Consider the following 21,097-nt stretch of genomic DNA (forward strand, 5'->3'; position numbering starts at 1 on the left):
TAGTAAAAAATACAATGTTATTATATAGAACTCAGATAAAGCTTCTTTTCTGGATGCAAAGTGCTAGCAGTAAATATTCAACATAAACAATATTTACCTGAGTGATTGGATTCACGACTACATGAGTGCATTTTGCTTCATATTCAGGTCGAGTCTGTTCTTCTTGTTCCAAAAACTCAACTGTATCCCATTCATACTCAAGTTCGGCTTGTCGCCGCTTCCAGAATTCAAGGAATAATGTAACTGTAAAGCACAAGAAAATTCTGATCATACAATACTTCTTTTTTGGGACATTATTATATCAAATTTGTTTTTACGGTTACTTATTCAAAAGCCCAAATTTGTAGAATATTTGGACATTAGCTTTACTCCATACAGACATATAGGGCAAATTCCTAAATTTAACCTGCCATGAAAGGTACTATGACATTTATTCTATTTCAAGGTACCTGCAGACACATTTAGGAGTCTATGGGCTCAAAGAGAAGCCCCAAATCCCATAATTCTTAAGGTAAATTATACTTTACTACCAGAGATCAGTTCATCAGAGTTTACCAGATGAGCTCAATTCAAAGTAATTCTAGGAATAAACTTCTTTGTAATACTCTGTAATTTTAATTTTCTTTAAAAATGATTTTTAGAAGATTGTAGCTTAAAGTATGTCCCATAGAAATCCATCTATAGGTCCTGACAAAAATGTATCCAAAATTTACATTGTTCTCAACACTCCCCTAATCCTGCTACAGTTTGATAAATGTAAAACCCCAAATCAAATCACTGTTTAAGAATGCCTACTACTAAAAAGATGTATATACTATAGCACACAGTACCAAAAATTAACCTTATTTAAACAAGCAATACCTTAACAGTTTCCTAGTTGAGTCTTACACACAAACACAAACTCATACATAGTTTGTGCAATCCTGAATATCTAGTAAACAACGCTCCTTATTCCCATACATGTGATTCACATGCTATGGTGCCAAAATAAGTTCCCAATCCACTCGTTACAATAACTTCTTTGCTTCTCCCTTGCAAAACTCACTCACGAGATCCAGATTTTACAAAGAAAGGTCAATAAACTTTTGCTTCCTTCCATTTAGGACTTTCTCCCAATATATCCACATTTTACTTTGTCTCTTTTATTACTTGTGTACAAAATGCCAAAAAGAAGAAAATAATATCTGCATAGCATAAAACTATTTAATAATTTCAAACAACAGAAACTCACATTCGTTACTGCTATGTAAGTACTAGTGTAGGAGCACATATCTTACTTGCTCTCCTGAGCATGTATAGTTTAGCCCTGGTAGATACCGTGTTTCCCCGAAAATAAGACCTAGCACTTTTCCCCCAACCTGCCCTAATATAAGACCTATCCCGAAAATAAGACCTAGTAGAAAAAGAAAAAAAAAATAAAAAAAAAAAACTCACCGAGCAGGAGACAGCGGGCGTACACACTCCGGAGCCGCACAAGCCGATGCTTGCCTTGTAGTTCCGGCTCCTGTCACAGGCAGAGTGATATTACATGCACTTCGCCTGTCAGAAGCCAGAAACTCGGCTCGCGTCTTCTGATAAGGTAAGTTTTTTTTTTTTATTTTAACCAGCACAATTACAGTATAAAAATAAAAATAAAAAAATAAAAATGTGAGTAATCATTGCCCCAGCCACATTTTGTGCTGATTTTAGGTTTGTAAGGACAAGCTGGCTGATTTAATACAGTAACAGTGCAAGAAGAGAAATGCTGAATTCAGTAACCAATACCGGTAGCAATGAATCAATGAAGAGTTTAATTTACAATTGGGTCACCATATAAAACTCTCAAATGTACATTGTTCTACATGAATATGGTAAGTGTTTTTTTTTTCATTAAAAAAAGTATATAAGACCTACCCTGAAAATAAGACCTAGTGTGTTTTTGGAAGCCCAAAAAAATATAAGACAGTGTCTTATTTTCGGGGAAACACGGTACTAAGTGACTAGCTTTGCCCCACACGTTTCTTCACTACAGCTTTCCTAAAGAACGGTAATATCCACATGCTAATGACTACTTGTTAAACCGTGGCAATCCCATCTTTTGATTGGTACAAGAGGATTGTGCGCTGACTTTGGCAACATGGAATCAATGAAGGGAATAAAGAGTAATTGTTTACTAGAATTTCAACATTGCACAAAACGCGTACAACAAATTGTGTACATAACTGAAGGCAGTGGTTAACTATAAATTTAGGGGACACACACACACAAACACACACACTTCTTTCAGGTATACGTAGCAGGTTACTCACTATACTCTTTACCCCTTGAAAGAAATGCTACTTTGTGAATGAACACTTCCATCCCCTTAAGTCTCACACAAGTTGCGATGTGAAGTATTTTATTGTTTGTTAATTTACCAAGGATCTCTGTTTCTAAGGGAAAATTTTGTATCAGCATCTGATGGGACCAACTTTAAATGTTGCTTTGGCCTGCATGGCGTTTAATGTGTGCCAAAGTAACATTAGTTACACTGTTTTTTTTGGTCTTTCATTGGTCCCAGCTTTTTACTAGTGAATAAGACTTAATCAAGATATCAGGAATAACAATAATAAAAACAATGCAAAACTGTGCCTTTTCATGAAATGACTACAAATCAGTTTACATCTTTTGGAATTTTGTTTTTCAATGATGAAATACTTTTACCACACACAAACTACAGTAGCAATAATAAACTCTTACCCCATATTGCCATGAAGACTGCAAACACAAGTGTGCCAAAACTGTCAAATATACAAAGTGTCTGTAAAAGACAACAAAAGCAAATATTTTGTTTATTCACATATGGATTTTTAATGTTATTGAATTTAGAATAAAACAACTAAAACAAATGATACCATTTTTTAAGCATAGCTAAATTCAGGAAAAAAGTTTGCCACTTCAACACCCCTAAACTGCACCCTAACCAAAGTAATATTCCAAACCATTTTTGTTTTAGATCAAAAAGGGAGAAGACTAGAACCTCTATTAAGTTTATATTTATGTCCTTTAGAGGCTCACCACCACTTTTTGTGTTTTAGCCTCCCACAGATAATACTCCTAGCCTAAAAGACAACCACAAGTAGTTGGCTTAACAGAAAGTATTTTTCATTTTTAGCTTTCTTTACAATTAAATTCAGGTCCCCCAAGAATTTAGGAGCCACAGGTCTAATCTAATTTACACCAGGTCCTCAACAGACAAAATACGTCAAGTTAACCTCATCTGCTTTAAAGAGAGTAATGATTGATGTGTATTATTCAAAAGGGGAGAAATCATGTGTTTACAATGGGCTTGTGTTCAAATTATACACCCCCCTCCACCGTGTTTCTAGTGTGATTCTGACTGTACGACTATATTGACTATACGATTCTGTGGAGCAGGGTGATATGGTGAACATAAGCAATGTCAAAATGAAAAGTAAGGCAGTAGATCTCTGCATCATTATGCATATAAATGCTGGTTCTTCTAGCTGTACCTAAAGTGTTGGAAAGTAATATTTATGGAAAAAGCCAATGCCTACTGCCAACAACATTAGGGTGAAGAAATTCATTAATGTTATGCTCATTTTAAATATGTAATGTATTAATAATTTTACAAATCATTTCAAGGTTAGATTGCTGGAAAAATAGATAAATATTCTGTAACACTGTAACAAAATGACTCCCTGAATCCAAAGTTGGCAAATCCAGTTTTGAGTTGACACCAGAACAGGAATAATAGGGTTATCTTCTAATGTAGAAGAAGGTCCTAACCCTTCCACTTAATATTTGCTAAAACATCAATTTAAACACTGTCTTAGTATTAATACCACTAGTGACCAATGGAAATGCATATCCCCATATCAAATAAAGAACACCACTATATAACTCATAATACATAAACTAATGCAGTCTGTTTTTCCTATTACCTTTGATGAACCACAAGTGATATTAAGGTACCAGTATGTACACTCTTTGTCACACTGTGGGCACATTATAATATTTCCTCCAATGTTTGGGTCACAAACTTCTTTGCTGAAATAGAGTTAACAATTAGTTAAAAAGGCATAAAGTGTCCTTGTATTTATGATATATAAGCTCTCTAAACACAATAAGAGATGACTTGACCTTAAAGCAAAGTGAAATGGGCTCTAAGTTACAATCAAATTAAATCAACATTTTTAGTGCAATTGAAAAAATATAAAATAAAACCTAGACATCCTTGGTAATGGTATTATACTGGAGAAAACTATGATGTTAAGGAAAAAAAAATCTTGCTCTGAGAACAATAAGCTGGGGGTGCCTCATTAGTGCTGGCATTATTAAAAATTGTTCTGGCGATACCTTTTCAGAATAGAGAAAAAAAGCTCCCAACTTATGAAATAAAACAATCTCATATGTACAGAGAGCAGGAACATATCCAAGCCATGCTAATATAAAATAGAACTTCTGGCACAGTCACGTTTAGAATTACCTCCAGATGTTGGAGTATACTGTTCAACTCAATAACAACAGATGAAGAAAAAATGTTTTTATTTGTCAATGGAAACAAGCACGATCAAAAGAACTTTGTGTGAAGAATGAAAAAAATAAAAACAGTAACATATATGTTGTATGCTGTATATACAGAGCTACCTAGAGCTAACTACATATATTTATCGGTTAACACTATGAAGACAAAGTTACCTTTGGCTAAACAAAGCACAAATAAGTAACAATAAACCAACATATTTAATATTGTCGTTGCGTCCTCTCTCCCAGCTTCTCTAGACAAAGCACATTGTTTATAGTAAATATGATTTACAGTACAACTCTGGATGTTAAAACATGGATAAGCAAGTTACTTTGATGTTTGTAACTTCTCCATCTCAGAATAGATAAAGGCCTGTAGATATTTTTAAATCCTGGCACAAAATCTGTATTTTAAAAAGCTAAGAAAGTGTGGGAAAGACAGTTACAGTTTAAATAGATAAATATTCAGGCAGTATGAACTAAATGGATGTATACTAACCAAACCAGGATTTATAACATGTGCTAAACTTACAGTTATTTATACAGTTACTTATATGTGCGTTTTCTGCTTACCTCCAGGTACAGGAATCCTGGGATTTATATCCATATAAAAAACATGCAAGCCCCACCACTGCTGCCAGCAGCAACATTCGTGTGTAGAAACCCAGCCAGGCAAAATAGATTCCAATTTTTTCACCATAGTATTTTCTGTAAAAAGAATAAAATTGATACATAATTTTTGTTATGTACTAATCTCTACAGCAGATTTAAGATGACCACTAAAGGTAGAACTGAATACACAAAATAAATTGCTAGCAAGCACAGCCTTTTTGGTAAGAAAGAGTGAAATATTTCAAACGAGTGGATCATTATGCTTGGAAGGCTGTATCATAGAAATATCTATAAAGATGCTGTGCTTATTTGCACATTATGACAAGTACCAGAGCCCAGAACCTGTTATATTCACCATTTTCACCATTATGAGAAACCACTTTCATTCCCACTTGAGGTCCACTTTCATCTGACTACAGAACTATTGCAAGGAATTTAATGACTTGTAAATCCTAACTTAAGAACATTACAAACTTTTGTGTGAATTGCATAACAGTCTACACTTCTACCAGAGTGCATTTTTGAAGTGTCATCATCTCTAATCTTCATCAGAACTATTTAAGTGCCATTTAGAGAAGGAACACAGAGCTATTAAGGGAAGGGAACTAAACTATATTGTAAAACTTTTTTATTTATATAAATTTATATTTATATATAAGTTTAAAATATAAATTTATATTTATTATATTATTTATATAAACCAGCTCTCTCATTTGGCACTTACTTTCTTATTTATACTTTTGTTAGTTTTGTTATGATATTTTGTTGTAACTGCCAATTTTTAGGTAAATCGCTAAAGATAGAAATACAGTCATTTAATAACACATGTTTAGATTTAGTAGCACACACAATGTAAAAGTAAATTGATATGGATTCTGTTTTCATACCTTACAAGATCTAAAGGCTGCAGCTTGTAAAAACTAAGAGGGTGGGCCCAATTTCTGTACAGCAGGTATCTTTCATTTGGGCATCTCGAATCTTCTGACTTGACATTAAATCTACACTGCAGAATACATACAAATGTTATATGCCAACAACAAAAATCGGGACAGTCAAAAAAAATGTATATGTGTATGCACAGCTAGAACTGTTATAAGCCTTAATACTGGGTTGCACGTTAAACAGAAGTCTTGACAAACAGCTAAACAAATAACGGATATATACTATATATGTTAATTGTACTAATTATTTACTGGTTATACTTTTAATAACAAATTAATATACAAGTATTGCATTTCTGTGATTTGAGTTTTTAAATACATTTGTACTGTATTAAAACACCTAAAACACCAAACAACTTTTATAGATATAATCGCAAAAATGAACAAAAAAGAAAACAAAATAATTTTTCAAGAAAACCAGAGCATGTACAATTTCTTACATCATGAAGAGGAAATGCTGCCTTATAAATGCCAGAGTCCAGGAGTTTATTAATGCCAAATTTTTTCACATTATCCTTCACCGCATATTCAATCCTTGAGAGTATAAAATGGACCTAGAACAAAAATACAGGGCTAAAATTTCTAATATAATGAAGTCTTATCACAAAATCCTTTCCTGTCTCTGATAAAGGTGCATACATCAGTTTTCACTAAAAGGATTATAGAGTAATACTTGTCAGTCCACTATTGCCAGGGGCCTAAAGCTAGCCGAGGACACGAGATTTTATCTACTGAATGCTAGTATGGCTATGAAAAAATCCAATCATGTTTCCTCACAGACATAACTAACTTCAACCAATGTAAATAAAAAAGCTGAATTAAGTACTGCTTATCCCATGGCTGAGGATGTTTTTAGGTTCATCTCAAAAACATATTTAGCAGTAGGGTAAGGACAAAACCCTTTAGATTTTTACTGGAGTCTGTAACCACAATAAAGATTTTTCCCCTACTTTTACCAACACCGGAAAACATTAGAACCTCTATCAAGTTACTATTATTGCCTTGTGACAGCTGCTTTCTCAGTTCTTGTCATGCTTTAACACAGGAAGAAATCACACAGGAGAAATCTTGCCAACAGGGTCATGGGCGGATAGAAAACCCCTACATATAATTAGGGTTTATAGGGTGTAAGCAAATACACAATACAAAAATTGGGCTGGAAATAGACTATAAACTGATCTTGTTTATATTTGCACATATTTGTTTAATTTAAAAGTTTGTTTAAATATATAACTAATATATTAATTTAAAAAAATGGGAAAGTTGGAAAGAATTGACATATTTATGAGTTTAATCCTTAATAAAATATGTATAAAGCATATAGTCCATTTCAGTGTTTTCCGAATAGAAGAGGGCAGAAAACCTAAAATGCTTTATAGGGTTTAGTCATAGGAGGATAAAAAAAAAAGCTCTAAAAAATATTAAAATAGCGATAACTTTGCAAAAAAATGACCGAGATAGAGCCAGGATCTAGTTACTTACAATACGACTTCTTGTTGCTGGTGTGAAAAAGGTTTCTCTGTCCTGGATATAAAAATCCTCCGTACGATTCTTTTCAAAGGGTGCTGTGAAGAATTCCTGTTCTGGTTTTATCACATCTTCACTCACAGTAAAGATTTTTGTGAACCAGTTAAAAGCTGAACGTCGTTGCCTTAGATCATTTGGCTGTATAGGTAGCTTTATGTGTATAACTTCTGCGTAGGTACACAAGACTTCCCATGGCGCATGCACCTTCACAAACACCAATCCCTCATCAGCCACCTACAATGACAGATATACATTCAAACATTGCCATGTAGCTTTTCAGGAAATTTAGCAACACATAATTCATCAATCAGGACAAAACATATACAATTAAATGTAAAGCCTGGGTGTCCGTAAAAATATGATATAACACTGCCGTCTGTGTGCTCCTTACTACCTAACTGCCAGATACCAAAATCTTACTGAGCTGTGTAGGCAATTGACAGTGTAAGTATGGAGAAGACCTTAATACTGTTTGGAAAGAAGTTTAGGCTTTACAGTGATTCATGAATCCATTTTAAGAATAGAAGCTCAGTTCACTAAGATGGGCAAATTTTGATCATGTAATAATATTCAATACAGAAACATAAATGTTGTTAGGTGTGTAATCACTCCTCTTTTATAAACCACTCCATTTTCTCAAAACCCCATATTCTATCACCATTATATTCTCTTTGATAATCCTTATTGTCTTTCAAGACTGTTTTTTATGTATTGTTATAAAAGTGAAAATTTTATAAAAGATAGTGATAACACATTACTGATTATAGAACATGCTAAATAAAGGGTGGTATACATCACTGTAAATGAATGCTTTAGAGATCTTTAAAAAAAAGCCCCTAAAAGAGAACACCTTTGTGACCAGGGACATTATTTAGGTACTTGAAGACATCACAAGATGCACCTCTTTAACTAGTTGTTAGGTATGTTCACTGATATAATAAAGCAGCTCAGATACCAATCACCATTCAAAGGAAAAGGTGTAAAGGTGCTGGTATAAAGTTTTAAAAAAAATGGCTATAATTCAAATGATCATGATTATTCAATATTAATGGATATACATCATATAAAGCGGCTTCCATTTCACCTTAGAATCAAATTTAAGCTCCTGTGCTTTGCCTTCAAATCCCTACACAGTTATTGTCCCACTTACATCTCTGACATGGTTAAAAAATACTCCCCCTGCCGCTCTCTCCGCTCCTCCAATGACCTACTAATGACTTCCTCACTCATAACCTCATCACACGCACGGATACAAGACTTCTCTAGAGCTGCCCCAATTCTCTGGCATGGTCTTCCTCGTCCTATTCGGCTTGCTCCTACTTTCTGCTCATTTAAAAGAGCACTCAGAACCCATTTTTTCAAACTTGCCTACCCGGCTTCTTCTGTCATTTGAAACCATCACTACTTCCCACACTACATATCTCACATCCTCTGTGTGTGAAATTCCCCCACCTACTAGATTGTAAGCTCTTCGGGGCAGGGTCCTCTCCTCCTGTATTACTGTCTGTATTAGTCTGTCATTTGCAATCCCTATTTAATGTACAGCGCTGCGTAATATGTTGGCGCTATATAAATCCTGTTTAATAATAATAATAATAATAATAATAAAAAAGAAACCCCTAATGAAAGCTGTATATACAAATCTGATTAAAGGCATGCACTTTATAAAATGTTGTAGATTTAAAAACTTACAGATCTGGTGGCTTCGAGCTGTAAACCATTTTTTATAAGATTGGACTCATAGGCTTGTCTTTTATTCTGAAAAAAAAAAAATAACATGTTTAAATATAAAAAGACATTTATGATTTTTTTTTTTTTTTTTTTTAAGTACAACATAGCAGTGCAAAACAGGACCAAAGAAAGAGTCACAAAAATGAAAAGATATCTGCTGGAATTTTCAATACTCCACTAAAAGCAGATGGAATAGTATAGTTTGTGCCTTGTGTTGTTTTTTTTTACATAGGAATAGAGTGACCCTTGATAATAAAGGAAAGAACATATAAAGTATATTGATCAGAAACAATAATCCAAAAGGCTGACTATACAGCGATAAATCATTTTTTTCTATTTACTTTAATTTTCTCAGGCTGCCATAAAAAAGTTAAGCCATCTGTCTACATAAACTGCAAAAGACAATAATATACCCTTGTAAAAACTTTCAGTGCTTCGGTTTATCATCACCTAAACATGTTATCTAATCATAATATAAATATATGTACAAAATATGACAGCCACAATACTGGCTGTGTAAAGACAGAACTATTTGTTTACACCGGGCATTCTCAACCAGGATTCAGTGGTTCCAGAGAGTTTGAGGGGTTACTTTTATTGCCTGATCTCCTTTTTGATGCCTGCATAGTGTCATGGAGCTGGCTCTACCAGAAGGCGTTGGCTGCAGAACTTACCTTTTCAATTGTCTTTAAGAGAGGTATTCTAGCCGCCACCATATTGGTTAGCATTCTTCCCACTGACTTTTTCCCAATGACACCCAAATAATTAGTTTTAGCAAGGGGTTCACATGGACCCCCAAAACATTGGTTTTAGTAGAGGCTCTCTAAAACATAAAAATTATATCAAGATTTTTTTTTTACCTGGCAATCCTGTGAATTACATAATCCCTGTTCCACATTGTTATTCTCAGGTAACTTTTGATTTGGACTACAAACACCCCATATCTCTCTATACCACAGAAACAAAGAGTTCTGTAATCTACAGAAGTGAACTGGTATGGCTGATAACAATTTATAAGTATTTTGTTGTTCACTGCATTGGAAATTACAAGGATTTCTGTCACAATCAACAGGTAAGTTCTGAAAATGCAGAAAATGTACTTTTTTTAAAAAAAAATAAAAATGTAGCCAACAAATGTAATAACTGATAAGTGGTTTGTAAAGGATTACATTTTGTTTGAAGGTTAGATATGCTCTAACGGTTAGACAGGTTTGGGATTGATTGTGGGATAGTCCCACATCTTACCTGTGTTTGTTGGGGCAGAATTGTGGTTGGTGGCTTGTGGTTTGTAAGCAGCCAGTGATAGGATGGGCCCTATACATGTGGCTACATGGGGAAGCCCTGCACAGCTTGAAGGCTCTACTTTTGGGGGTTCCTTAGTTTTGTGTAATGCAATAAATATGGGTTAAAAAATGTTCCCATTATGCACAGACAAAATTCTAGTAAACAAATTATGAATAGAGATCTTTAATAGGTCAGATGTTTGCATCATTTGCAACATTTTGCTACAGTCATTAGACCAGCAGCAGATGAACAGTACTGTAAACTGCTACAAATTATAAAAAAAATAGGTGGCCACCACTGCTGAAAAAAGCCACCAATCTGGTATTAGTAGGCAGATCCGGGAAGTCTAGAACCTACACAGATACTCTTGATTAGTAATAAAGTAGGAGGGTCCACATGACAGTCAAGCCAAAAACATTTGCAAAATGAAATGTTAGAAGTAGACATTAGGTGTAAGGTGTAGAAAAAAAAAATTTGATTTGTTTTGGGTGGGAGAAGACATAAAATACAGAAGAATTCCGACAGCCTAAGGTTGTTCAGTAAATATTACAAGACGTAAGCAAAGCAGTTCATCCGGATTTTTCATACAGGTGTTTTGTGATGCAAATGACAGAACATTGACACTGCTTCCACAACACAATGTACACCCTGCAGCCAAAACAAACAATGCTATGGTACAGATAAAAAAAGCTGTCTGACCACTTTATTATGTCACCATTCTACAGTTATCAAATTATATTAATAATGGCTACAATATTACAATATTGTCAATGTAAAAAGGCAGTGTTTGTACATGTACAATCCCCTATGTTTTAACCCTGTAAGTACAGAAAATGTTACTCTAGCCCTCTTGTGGTATTTGGTGAATGTCAAAATAATTGTTTTATGCATAGACCCTTATGATTTGCCATCCCCTTACATGTCAATATTAAGTCCCACTGTTGTGTTTGTGTACTGAAAAAAGTATGTGGACCATTATGAATCTGACTTTTCCTCTTTCACCAGCTGGATGCCTTTTAAAAAACAGAAGTGCCACCACAATTAAAACCCAATTCAGACCAACCCCCCTATTTATTTTAAGAAACAAATTAGCATATATTGTGCACAAAGAGCTAAAAGGTGTCATTTTAAGTGTTTATAATCTCTTGAATTTGTAGTTTTCCAGTGAACTTTCCATAAAGCACTAGACCTTCCTGTAATGGTATATCTACTTTTTTAAATTGTGCATCTGATGGAGTATGTGTATGTTGACAGGAAGTAGCTAAAAAAACATGGAGATTAGCAGCAATGAGATGTCAAAATAAAAAATAGAAAAAAGCAAAATAGATTAGTTATAGTACACTTTGTTTTAGCAATTGAAATTTAAGTAAGGGCTTAGATCTAAATGGAGTGTTCTTCCCAGCCCCTATTAGACGGGTACACCACCCAGCACTTTTCAGTAATCACCCGTCTGTTTCTGGGTGGTTACTGAAGAGTTAGGTCACAATAAAGGGGCTGCCATCCACCTACAATTTCTTCCCACCTGGCTTAAAAAAAATCTGGGTTAAACACTGTAAATGAATGATCATACTAAAAGGGACTGCACTGTGCTAGGACAGACCAACTGCACTGATTTGATATGAATATATCTCAGGTATATTAAAAGCCCAATCACAATATGTAAGTGAATACTAAGGGCTCACTGTCCCACAAGTGCAAAAAGTCAATAACAGTCATCAAACAGCATGAAGTAAGTTAATCAAAGACTGTTAAAATTACAGATATACTATGTGTTTGCCAGTTTCTGTCATTAAAAAACTGTTGTTTTTTTAATGTAGTGTTGTAGATGCGTCAGTATGTCCTTACCTTAAAACTTTGCATACAATTATAACAACTGCCAAGTTGTTCTATGTCTATAGGCATCTAGCAGCTGGACAAAGGAGCAGTACAGAAAAACCCAAAGCTGTGCCAATAAACGGTAATATGTCTAAGATTCAGTGTATGACATTCATTCAGGAGAATAGTTACACTCTGCTGTACTTAGGCCAACTCTTTCTAGCTCTGACATGAGCTTTTTATTGAAGTTTAAAAACACTGACATAAAAAGTTGTAATATATATATATATACATACATATATATACAGGCCACTTCATGAGCATTGTCATATTCCCTTTCCATCAGAAACTGTGCAGAAGGTGGCTCCAAGAGCCAGAAGTATCCAGCCTGAGTGTTTTGGGCTTTATCTAATTATCTGGAATGTTTGCTGCATGCCCATATAATAAAAGAGCCCTACAAAGTTGGATACACTAAAGCAAAGCTCTAGAGGTGGAGGCAGCTGGAGGCGACATTATTTTTACTTCATTTGGTAGTAAAGACACAACCCTTGAAAGGTTTAATTATACTCCTGAGACATGAACCAACAGCAACAAAACTCCCAGCAGCATTCCACACTACACCACAAAACAGCACAAAGGTTTAATTTTAGAGCTAAACATACTCATGCTAAGCCACCACATCTTTCGATGAGAACTGTTTTGTAGGTTATGAGAAAGCAGATTCTGGATAAAATTCAGTTTTTTACTACCAGTAAATTAAAGACTATGAATCGTTACATGGTGCAAAGTACAACTTTACAAAATGCCTCTGGATAAAGGATTGGAACCAGTATGCCAATTTAGAAATTATATATATATTATATATATTCATTCTGAAGGAAAAGTTGTTTTGCAAGACTACAGCCTGCAAATGGACCCCCCATTCCTCCACTGAAGAACAGAATAATAAAGCATCATCATCAGTTAGTTTTTTTGAAATGATTCATGCCGACAATTCCATGATATCATGTTGTCTTTAGATACTGACCTGCTGTACCACAAGCATAAAATCAGCCTGTACAGTTTTATTTTAAAAATGAAATCATTTTTTCACCTATAATCATGTTGCATTGTTGTACTTATGAACGTCACTTTCAAGATCATTGACCTAACCTTACTCATTATTGATGTAGGGTAAAAAAAGAAATGCTGTTAAAAGGTTTTATATAATGTATAACTAATGTATCCTTGGCAAGAAAGAAATATCAGCACTTACAACAGTCAAGTTTATCAGCCACATATGTTTTACAGGTTACTGGTTTGTGGCCCTAATCCCTTTAAAGATTATGGCACGCACAAAAAGCCAAGGCTCTCAAGCTTTTACATATACAACACAGGAAATAATGCCATAGAAGAATTTAAGTATTTGAATTACTTTGGATGCCATAATTTTTACAATTTGCAGGGGTATAATAACTACAAATCAAAGTATAAGTTTAATAGCCACCCTAACATGCTAGCCTATTAGTTGTTTTTCTCTGTAGCACCCAGCATTTGGAATTATGAGTCAGTGGTCCTTTTCACATTGTTTAATGGCCCACATACCATGATACTCCTTATATGTACTCCCTAAATATTTTGGGACTAGTACTATTCAGCACTTCTAATTTTCCTAAATGTTGATGGCCTGGCTTTCTACAGGTAGGTACACACATGCTATGGTTCTCGTCTGATAATCGGCTCAGGGATGATATTGGACGAGAACCTGGCGTGTGTACAGCGCTCGTTGTCCATCGTCCAACCAACCGTCCTGGCAGATCCACGGACGATGGATAGCGAACGATCTTAATGTAAGTGAATGTAGAGTGCGCTCAGGGGGGTGCCGCACCATCGTTCCCCCCCCCCCTCCATAGAGCAGAAAGCCTATTCTCTGGCGGCTGCGCTCACTGTAGCACTGGGGTTGCAGGATCAGTACCTTGTAGGTTGCAGCATCCCTGTGGGTGAGGTTTCCCTAAGCATCCTCTGCACTGAGGCTGCATAGCTGAAGGTAATGGAGTTGGTGTCATTGGCTGCTGGGGCTTTATAGCCTCTCTGCTCCCAGTCAGAGGTGCCTGTTATAGCGGCTGCTGGGCTGACCTGTTTTGGAGTGTTTTTGTGAGTTTTCGTGTTACTGACCTACGCTTGTTTTCTGATTACCCATTAGAACTCTGCCTAGACCCACCTCTGCTTGTGACCCCGACTCTGTTTTTCCCTCACCCCTTTTATTGCGCTGGATGGACTGATTTCCTGTGTTTTTCACCTGGGCTAGTTTTTGGATTCCTATCTTCTTACTCTGCATGCGTGGCTCTGTACTCTGCATTTAGTGGATGCCAGGTCGGTATTCCTTTGCGCAAGTCCTGGGGGAAACTGAGTGCTGGAAGTCTCCCAAGGCTGAGCGGGGGCTGCTACAGGCGAAGACTGCGGCATAGATTGGGGGATTGGTGTCTGAGGAATACCGACATAGATCCGGGCCTTACATATATATTGCCAAACCATTGGGGTTTTCTATCTAAAACTTGTAAGCACTGAGCTTTTTAAAAACTGACATTCCATTAAAATTCAGATTGGATGTCCATGGAAATGGTATTTATTTCTGAGTAACTGTCTGAGAAAATCCCTGCTTGTCTTTTTTTTAGCACTCAGCTGGCATTATTTGTGATACAAAACTTGAGCCTGAGTTTTTATTTTTCTGAGTTTCTATGGCAATGTTAGTATGACGAAATTCTACCTTGCCAAGCCTTGTCCTTTACCCCTTTTTTGGCCAGAAATTGAATGTTAAACAGTGTCACAGGACAGCTAGAAGACTGGAAACTTAGCCCCACACACCCCATGAGTCACTTAGAGGAAGTTATGCAGTTCATCATAGCTGCACTCCCATTACAAAAAAAAAACAAAACAAAAAAAATCTTGCTGTGCAAACTCTGACCTTCTAATGCTGTAATGCACTATAAAAATGTATGTTAAAAATAAATGGAGGAAATATCCACATTATCTTTAATACCCGAGCAGAAAATGCTTGCAACACGCTGCATACTGCTTTACTCATAATACGCTGCTAGGTGAGAATGGGGTGAACTGCAAATATTGGCAATTGCAGCAAACTGTATGCAAACAGAAAAAGTGTTACATTAATGCTAACAGAATTTTATTGCAGAGTCGTTCTAAGCAAAAAAATATATTTTACATATGGGCAGTTTGGTGGCTCAGAGGTTAGTGCTCTGGGTCCCAGGTTCGACCGGGACACTATCTACATGGAGTTTGCAGGTTCTCCCTGTGTTTGCGTGGGTTTTCTCCCGGTACTCCGGTTTCCGGTTAATTGGCTTCCTACAAAAATTGTGATTGAGATTGTGATTGAGATTGTGAGCTCCTTTGAGAGGCAGTTAGTGACATGACTTTGTGCAGCGCTACATAATATGTCAGCGCTATATAAATACTGTATAATATTAACAACACTGAAGTCTTGGGGGCTTAGTAGGGTTTTTACTTCATATATTTTAAATACCCCATAAGCAAGATCTCCCAATGCTTTCCATGTTGTAACACTCTTCATAAGATTTGGGAGAGATTTAGTAGATGTATAGAGCTGGGAACTGGAAAAAGTACATTGAGAGTCCAATAATCCTTTAGAAACAGACCAGTGTTTTAACTTTCAATTGTTTACCAAAAAGTAAATTTTAGGATTTTAAATTGACCAACTTTATGGTAAAATAAATCTGATAATTATTGCTGATTATTTCCGTGTCCAGTAGATTCACCTGATTTGTTCCAGTAGCCATTGTCACACGGATTGAAAGTAAGGAATTTTGGGTTGCCACTGGAAAAAAATATAGAGTTCTAGTAACTGTCTAGGAGAGATTTCCCTTTGGAGAATTTACCTCTTACTTTGTGTGGTGTCAATTTTTCTTCATTTTATATGAATGGAAATCTATGTGGAAATCCCATCCTTTTATTGTTAGTCACTAGTGAACTGCTAAAACTAAAGGAATCCCATAAACCTATGACTCACAAACAGTTTATGAAGACTAAGTGGGAGCCTAGGTTACACATGTTATCTGAACAGTATTATACATACCAGTCAGTTTTTAAGCAATTTCAAAATGCAGGAATTCCCCTATCCCTGAGGGGATTTTTGGTTTGTTAATCAGGCAGCATGCCATGAGTCAGAAACAAAATGGTACTCTAATTGACATTGACCGTACTTTTTAAAGGGTAACTATAACTAACATAGGTGTAGTTTTAAAAACTTCTATCAACACAGTATATTTTATATATTATTAGCCAAAACAAATGTTACTAACAGATTTTTTTCTAAAAGTATACAACATGCACAATGAAGGTAAAACTGGTAAGCAGCACATCTGTCAAATCAACATTTTTTTAGTTGTTCAATTAAAATTTAAAGAATTCAAATAAAATTTCCATGAAGTTCACTACCGTTAAAATTGCCTCCCACCAGACTATGCTACTCTTCCTCTTCTGCAACATTTCATCTTAGATGGGGCTTAAGCTAGGTACATACTTCCAATAATTATTGTTAGAAAACGAACGATTACGACCGATCAACGATTATGCACGATTATATTGGAATGATCGTATTGTGCACAATTCTGTACATGCTGTAACGATACGATCGTTCAAATATAATCCACCAATAGTGTACGCTCGCTGGATACGATAGTTTGGATGATGCAGGGAGTGATATGTAAAGGAGAAAGTGTATTGCGGAAACATGCATGATCACTGAATGACCGTACAGATCCGCCATGACGGGTGTTCATTTCCAATGACGATCCTTGTTCGTCGGCATCGTTGGTCACCTTTTTTGTGATCAATTTTCGGCTGATCTGTCATTTCCAACGATAATTATTGGAAGTGTTTCTCAAAAGGTTACTGACAGCCCAACAAACTCACTCACTCAAAAACACATGAAGCATGAAAAGGTACTTAACAACTATGAGGGTTGTAATCCCAGCCTTATATAGCGAAAACAGTCACATAAATAACATTAGGCAAGGTAGAAAAATCTACCACAGTGGAACCAATCAGAATCTCTTCTAACATAAATTCCCCAATTTTCTCAAATTTTGTAAAGAAGTTTTAGAACTCACATATGCAAGCAAAAGTTTATAAAGATATACAATTCTCTGTCTCCCCTAGCTCATTATTGGTTAACCTTTACCACTATTAGTAAGGTGTGGAAGAAGCTGGCTTCATTTATTTAAAGCTTCTATTTACCACAAATAACCAAGAATTTGGATACAACAAGATTAATACATAACACATACCCGCTGCTTTAGATAAACATTTTTCTTGGCGCTCTTGGACTCTTTCAGGCTCTCATCTTCATATACCAAAACATAATCAATACGTCTTTGATTGTCATTGAAATATAAGGATTCTGAGTTCTGATTAAATTCAACCTAGGATTATAAAAAATATATACATTATATTTAGAACATATATTATAGAAAATTATTTTTTTTACAATATACATAAGAGTATGCCATATTTTCAAACACGTGTATAAAGAATAATAGCTTTCAGCATTTCACAGGTTAGTAACTGTTAGGGATTGGAGGCCTATGTTTTAGGTTAGGTTAGCATTAGGGTAAAGGGTTAAGGCAGTGGTCTTCAACTTACTTATAAGTGTGGCCCCTGACATAATTGCTGGAGTATTTTCTTACAAGCTCCAATACAACTATTGGAACTAGGATTGCTGGCTTTATCATGAATGAATACTCAAAATCCCATACATATTCTTGCTTTATAGCTTATTAACCTGATAAACAAAGAAAAGCAAGGATAAGGATGACATCTCTGTAGCTGGTACTTTTAGGAAATGGTAGCTAGCATAGCTAATTCTTGACAGATTCCTTTTACTAAAATACTAGAAACATTCATTATAGCTTGCTTCTTGTTCTGCGGCTTGTATAAAGCAGAGTTCCTATGATAAAAAAACAGGAAGTCCACAAAAAGGTTGGGAAAGCGTTTCCTTCCTGACCTATACCAAGTAAAAATAACTCAGTACTAGTCAATGTTGAAAAAATGGAAATGCTCGCAACTCTAGTGATCCCAAAACAAAATGTAACTGTTTTAAATACTGTCCAATGTGCTAAAACCCTTCCATTTTACGATTTACAACATATTTGCTTTTGTACAATGTTAGTTAGATTGTTCTAGTTAGGGTGTATGTATTGTAAAATGGACTTTTGATGGAAATATAGATGGTCTCTTTTATTGCCAGCTCAATGCCACCTAACAGAAACTGCTTTAAAAAATGTGTGTAAACAAACTGTTCATCCTCAAAAAAAAAAATAAAATTCTTAATTTGGCCCCAGTCTCCAAATCTACCAGATGTCATGAATGACCACCATCACCATGCATCCTATCACAGCTAGCGTCTCAAAATTAAAATTTCACTCCTGCAACCAGTTGTGTATTTTTGCAGTATTTGGAGCTTTAGGCTTAGCAGGGAGACAGAGTCACGTCACCAATGCCTTGCAGTCAAAGTTGGAGCCAAGGTATAGGGGCATAAAATTGTTAACAAATGCCTTTGAAAGCCATTTCTTTCGCCATGGAAGGTCAGATTTAGCAACATTTTAATTGAAATGTTACTCTTAAAAAATATGAAATTCTTAAAATTCTTAGTCGTGTTTATTATGGGGGAGAATTAGAACACGGTCAGGTATTTATTATAATCCAGGGTTCCATTAGGGTGGCCATACACCAATCAATTTATTATTGATCGCAATGTTGCTGGTTGGAATTCGGATAAAGTCAAATTCAGTCGTTCAGTTTGGTTCTGAATTCCAGTTTGGTTCAATAATTCCAATAATGATGAAATAATGATACTAGAAATTATTATTCCATCGATTTAGAAATGGGATGTTTTGGTGGCCATGAACTGCTGATTTCTACTGCTGTAGAGTGCATGAAATATTGAAGAGAAGCACTCCCACTTTATTGTGTCTTCTTGTAAATATAAGGACACAACATACAGCGTATACATTTGTATTTCACTGTTTGTGGATTTATAAAATGAGAGTTTCATTTCTGTATTTTGTCTTTTGTTGTCACAACTACTTTTTGTCATTGTGAAAAAAAGTATATAGCTTTGTGTGGGCAAATCTTTAGTTACACGATTTGTACAGTTCTAAAGGGGACTATTTCTTTAGTGTGCCACTAATTCAAGACTTTTGTGTTACAGTTGTAAAATATAGAAACCACACAAAGCAGAAATTAAAGGAATTGCAACTTTCCCATGTTGTTCTCCAAACCACATAAAATATCCCCTCCCCTATGGCTATAAAGAGTTTCAACCTTTTGAAATTAGCACAATATTTCTCAGACATTTGAAGATCTTCCCATGAAACTTTGATGCATTTGCCTGCAATACCTACCTATCAGACATCAGATAACATGGATAACAGTAAAGCCTGACAGACTTTAATTACCTGCCTTTTTTAAATATTTTTTTTTAATATGAGGTTTAAACATGGTGGTGGTGGTGGTGGTGGTGGGGTTGTTGGGGGCTTAATCCTCTTCTGTTGTTTAATTAGTCTCAGTCACAAATTAGGTAGCTTCCATCCAGCATGACAAAACATAAAATGGCTTAGTCCAGCAGAAAAAAGGCTTAAAGTCCCACAGGTAAGTAAATAAAATCTTGCTGCCCAAGCGGCTACTCCAGAATTGAGCCTGAAAAACCAAGGTAACACCTGTTGCAGTTTCACAGCCTGTAGTCACCCAACATGGGCTGTCCAGTTCTTCTCCCACCAGCATTACAGCCTGCACTCCCTTTCACAGATTGCGGCACCCATCAGGGTATTGGTCCCACCGAATTAAACTTTGGGAGACCTCCTTGGCTCTTCCAGCCCACACACTGCACACAGCCTGTCCACCTAGCCTCAGGCTAACACTTTCCCCTGACACAAAGGCATCCCTAATCCCTGACATAGAAAAAGTGAGCAGGGCCTGGCCCACCCATTCCTTCCAGGACATACGGACCTGGATGCCAAATAAAATGCTGCAATCTTTCAGCAAGTTATTAAATACAAACTTTTCCTGGCCCAGTATCCTCTTTTTCAGGTGAAATTGAGAAACATGCACTGAAAACACCTGCAAAACTGGCTTTAGCATGTTACAAGGGTTACTGTTTCAGAGCTTGTACAAGGAGGTCCAAGTTATTTACAGTTGATATCTTTTCCCCATGATCAGTTGTCCTGTGCACACAGCTGGTGTCAACTAATAGTTGAGGCTTGACTTAATATACGTACCATCTCAGCTGCACGCCTGGGAACATTTTCTTGCATTGTTCCATATAACACCGTCTGTTCCATTTCTTCAGAAACTAAAAGAAAAAAAAAAAAAATCAGGAAAATACATTTAGAAGAGATGAATATGCACTCAATACAGTATTAGGTTTTACATATTTAACACACAAGTATACCCTCACCTTGGTGAAACTTTATACTAATTTAGAGATGAGGACAATTAAAATCCACTGAACTTTTAAGATAATTTAGCCAAATATATTCTATGTGTACCTAAACAAAAAGCAAAAAGTTTTAGAGCCTATTGCAAAAGAAACTTGTTTTAGGATGTACTGTGTCACCCTTTGACATGCATTTTGTTTACCCAGCACATTTATTTTTAATGACCTTTAC

At 35.7% G+C, this 21,097-nt stretch overlaps 1 protein-coding gene across 1 annotated transcript in view; it reads right to left on the minus strand.

Moving 5' to 3' along the window:
• Positions 1-21,097, minus strand: part of ANO6 (anoctamin 6) — a 53,588-nt gene that overhangs the window by 14,207 nt on the left and 18,284 nt on the right. The window contains exons 2-11 of the mRNA XM_072401451.1: positions 20,708-20,781; positions 17,720-17,854; positions 9,279-9,344; positions 7,542-7,820; positions 6,500-6,613; positions 6,006-6,121; positions 5,080-5,214; positions 3,924-4,029; positions 2,719-2,779; positions 98-243 (exon numbers count right to left, since the gene is read on the minus strand). Of these exons, the coding sequence (XP_072257552.1) occupies positions 98-243; positions 2,719-2,779; positions 3,924-4,029; positions 5,080-5,214; positions 6,006-6,121; positions 6,500-6,613; positions 7,542-7,820; positions 9,279-9,344; positions 17,720-17,854; positions 20,708-20,781 (1,232 nt within the window). The remainder of the gene's footprint in view (positions 1-97; positions 244-2,718; positions 2,780-3,923; positions 4,030-5,079; positions 5,215-6,005; positions 6,122-6,499; positions 6,614-7,541; positions 7,821-9,278; positions 9,345-17,719; positions 17,855-20,707; positions 20,782-21,097) is intronic.

This window comes from Pyxicephalus adspersus, chromosome 2 (assembly GCF_032062135.1).
Source record: "Pyxicephalus adspersus chromosome 2, UCB_Pads_2.0, whole genome shotgun sequence".
NCBI lineage: Eukaryota > Metazoa > Chordata > Amphibia > Anura > Pyxicephalidae > Pyxicephalus > Pyxicephalus adspersus.